This window comes from Halyomorpha halys, unplaced genomic scaffold (assembly GCF_000696795.3).
Source record: "Halyomorpha halys isolate HHAL.00 unplaced genomic scaffold, Hhal_1.1 Scaffold40.1, whole genome shotgun sequence".
Lineage (NCBI taxonomy): Eukaryota > Metazoa > Arthropoda > Insecta > Hemiptera > Pentatomidae > Halyomorpha > Halyomorpha halys.
In genome coordinates, this window is record NW_027106400.1 from 1,991,953 (window position 1) to 1,996,132 (window position 4,180).

A 4,180-nucleotide genomic window follows, 5' to 3' on the forward strand; every position below is an offset into this window, starting at 1 on the left:
AATATAAGTTGTAATCAAATGTGGCTAAACTGTTTTTGGCCAATATATGTTATAAGAAAATAAAGATTATCTTATAATTGTTTTAAAGAGACCAAATCCCAGAATAATAAACTATTTTTCATTTCATATTGAAATGTGTCAACAGATGAGAGAAAGAAGCACTAATTTCTTGAGTAAGGCTATATGGATTTACATTATAGATATAACAAATTATTGAAAATAACGTTTACTACAACTTTGCATTAGTGATTAAGTTAAAAGTTTTTCAGATAATTTCATCATCCCTATTAACTTCAAGATTGTTAAAGACGTTTTAGATAAAATCGAAAAAATAAGAAAAATCGATTCTACAAAGAGGCACTTCTGGTTGGACGATTTTATCGAAAAAGTTGCTGTCACACCCCGTCTCAAAATGTTCAGTTTCGAACGACTTTTGGTTTTTGAGTTAGGCTGTTCGCACACACGCTGTTTTTGAGTTAGGTTGTTCGCACACATACATTGCTTAGCGAAACTCGATTATTTTGACAAAGGTGTCCTCAAAACGTATATTCCACTGAAAACCCGAATCCAAGATTTTTCAAAACAGCAATACTTTCCCTTGTTCCTTATTTTCATTTATAATAAGTGAAAGTAAAAAATCGAACATCGTAAAGAACTAAATCATGACAATTCTATTTCTCATAAGAATTCGTCATCGTAATAGAGACATTTGTTAGTTCAACCGATTCTGGATTCACTTGTCCATTCTTACTCACAAGTGTCTACGGGATATGTCCGAGCAGATGAGTTATAAATTGGTAACGAGAAAACAAATTTACATTTTGGCAATGACATTGAAGTAGATATTACGAAAAGTCTATAAAATTTAGGTGGTAATTTAATGTATGTGTAACAAAATTATCACCAACAACTATTAGCACGTTTATAAACATTTTCTTCTCTTCTTGGGGTACTTACAGCTTCCTACGATAACGACGCACAAGATAAAAAAGTGTGAAGAATTTTCAATTATTCCCCCCAGAAACAGTTTCTTTAAAATATATTTATTATGTAATTTATATAAGAAAAATAACGTATTATAAGTAATTATTATGATTATAGAAGCGATTTTTGTTCAGATCTTTAATACGTGGAGGAGAAGAAATTACAGTGAACTGCTTGGTCAGTCAATATCTTATGATATTGAGGAAAGGAGGGTAAGATGGGTGAGACATGTGGCTCGAAGCAATCCATTAGGATGCATCTACACAGCAATGAATGCTAGTAAAGTGTATAATTAATAGTCAAAATTCATGAGTCTGCCAAGTATAGGCAGGGGGAATAGAAAATGGCGGCTGTTTCAAAACCTTAAAAAACATTAATTTTTCATTCGGAGCTCTATATCTAAAAAACTACCAACAACAATTGAAAATCTAAAATAACATCAATTAAAGATGAGTAAATTTGCTGAAATATTAGTCCTAATAGAGCCATTTACGTCCAATATTTCTCGAGATATAGCTTTTTAAAAAGCCAATATTTCTTAAATATCTAATGAAAGATTAGTAGTCACAAATTGTTGTGATAAAAGTTTTAAGGAATAGTGTCTGATGATAAATGATTTTGATTTTGTTTTAAGTGAATATTGACTAATTAGAAATTGATGTTTTTGACCTGGACAGAATGGCCTGCATGGAGTTTAGAGTTTTTTAAATTATATAATTTCAAAGTTGTATTAAGATTGTCCCTGAGGATGGCCGGATTGGCCGAAACGTCGGACTTGTAAGAAAAATAAAAGGTTTTGAGACTGTAATGGATAGAATTTAAATTATTTATTTTTAAAAAAATTTACCAGTCTCAAGAAAATATTAAGATTATAAGTAAATACCTCTATTAGGGCTTACATTTTCGCAAATTTATTCTACTTTAAATGATGCTCTCTTAGATTTTCTGTTGTTGTTGGTAGTAGTAAAGATATAGAGCTCCGAATAAAAAATTAATTATTTTTAACGTTTTGAAACAGCCGCCATTTTTAATTCCCCCTACTTATACTTGGCAGACTCATCAATTTTGACTAGTAATTATACATAGTTTTCATTAAAGTAATAAAAAATTGAGGTAAAATAATAGCCATTTTTCTCCTCTTGGGATTTTGTACAAAGGGTTATTTCACGTCAACTCGACACAGTTTTGAGCCTTAACCATCTCAGGTTTTCTTCTAATTTTGCATCCGTGTTTAGGAGGTATCCTAGCCTTTCTTAGTTTTTGCTGAATTGACGGATCACTTTATTCGTATAAAATCATAATGTAGGGGTTCCATCATTTTCCTACTTCTAAAAGAAGTGTTTCGCCATTTTTCTAACTCTACTGGAAGTGTTCCGCGGCCAGAAAAGATTTGGGAACCACTGCTCTAGATAGTAGGTAATAGACTGTAAATCTTGGCAAGAAAAAACAATAAAATCATCCATAAAAACCTTTATGTTCCATATGGAATGGAACCGATCTTGACGAACCAGACATCAATCCTTTCATTATAAACTCTCTAACCATCCAAACCCACTAGATTCTAATCTTGCTTCCTCTTCCACTTCTGATACTGCTCAGGAGCGCCTGAAAAGGAGATAACCTCGAGACCTCCTAATGTAAAAATGTTATTAAAGTGCTACCAATGTGTAGTTTCTCTACTAGCCTGTATCATACCATTATCATCTTACATCGCATTTATTAAATGTATTTTAATGTAAATACAGTTTTAAATATGTATAAATAAATAGACAAAAATAAATAAAGTAGGATTTTAATACAAACCGAAATAAACGCAAAAGAATTAATTAATTTGTAAAAATTTAAATATGACAAAGAGTAATTTCTACAAAGTAAATTTATTATTTTATTCCATTGATTATTGTACAGTAATCAAATTACAAGGTGCGAAAAATAATTACGAATCAATTAATAAAATGTTATTAAAACTACTATCCTAAGAATAATATTATCAGATGCCAGATGACGCCTTCAATCAGAAAAAGCATTAATGAGGTTGTAGTAGGAGTAGGCTGAATTCATCACCTAAAAAATATATTGAAAATTAATAGTGATGTTCTCTTCAGATGAGAAACTTGAGTAGCCATTTGGGACTTACCATAGCGAAGGTGTCCAAGTTGATTGGAACAATACTGGCGCTCATGATTACTAGAGGTTTTAGCGTCATCTGTTGGAAAATTTTGATGCTATTCTTGACCTGATTGCTGGCGTAGTACCATCTCGTTTCGTACATTTTCACTCTCAGCTCATCATTCTGTTAAAAAAATATTCATTATCTAATGCGAAAATGCTATTTATATATAAATAATACAGAGCTCCTTAGTATGATGGGATGAAAGCTCTCGGAGTAAATTAAAAGAAATCAAAAGATTAGTAAATGGTCGACATCCTATTGCAGAAGTTGCTCTAACACGCTTGAGAATTCTCACCTGGTCAGAAATCTGCCACCTCCAAAGTCCCTATATTGTGCCCACGATTAAACATATTTTCAAAGAATGCCCTCACTATTTACCAACAGTAAGCAGAACAGGGCTGACTCCAAATATATCTGAAGCTCTCACAAATGATATTAAGTGAAATTGGTGCCTAAATTTTTAAAACCTCATCGTCTCCTTTCCAAATTATAGCCTTTCTTCGATTTTAATTTAATTATTATTATATTATGATTTTTATTATTTTATTTAAGTGTCCGTGAATGAATGTCCGTGTGTTCATTCTAATAATATATTAATATATGTTATTAGAATGAATAGATTAATATCTATAGACGTTGATGACAAAAAGGTTTTACGATTTTGACGACCAAACCAAGCAAATTTACTTATATATAAAAAGGAAAATAACACTAAAAATGGCTACTAACTCACAGGATTGAATAAAAAATATATCATTATTAATACACACAATTTGATCCAAATATACTCTCAACATTTATTTTCAAAAACTCTCCAACGTTTCGGCCCACAGGCTATTTTCAAGGAGACAACCTTAAATATTGATGTCATGTTCGTTAAAATTTGTCTGCAGGCTAATTGCCCATGTCATACATAACTTTTTATATCTTAAATTTAAAACATCCCTGATCACCAGTTTGGATTCCGAACATCCCACTCCACTATCCAGCAATGTCATCGTGTGGTGGACGTTGTCTCGTCTT

General features: G+C 31.5%; 1 protein-coding gene across 1 annotated transcript in view; it reads right to left on the minus strand.

Moving 5' to 3' along the window:
- Positions 1–2,778: 2,778 nt before the first annotated feature.
- Positions 2,779–4,180, minus strand: part of LOC136795130 (uncharacterized) — an 8,776-nt gene continuing 7,374 nt past the window's right edge. Inside the window, exons 4-5 of the mRNA XM_067044737.1 lie at positions 3,122–3,277; positions 2,779–3,048 (exon numbers count right to left, since the gene is read on the minus strand). Of these exons, the coding sequence (XP_066900838.1) occupies positions 2,995–3,048; positions 3,122–3,277 (210 nt within the window). The 3' untranslated portion in view covers positions 2,779–2,994. The remainder of the gene's footprint in view (positions 3,049–3,121; positions 3,278–4,180) is intronic.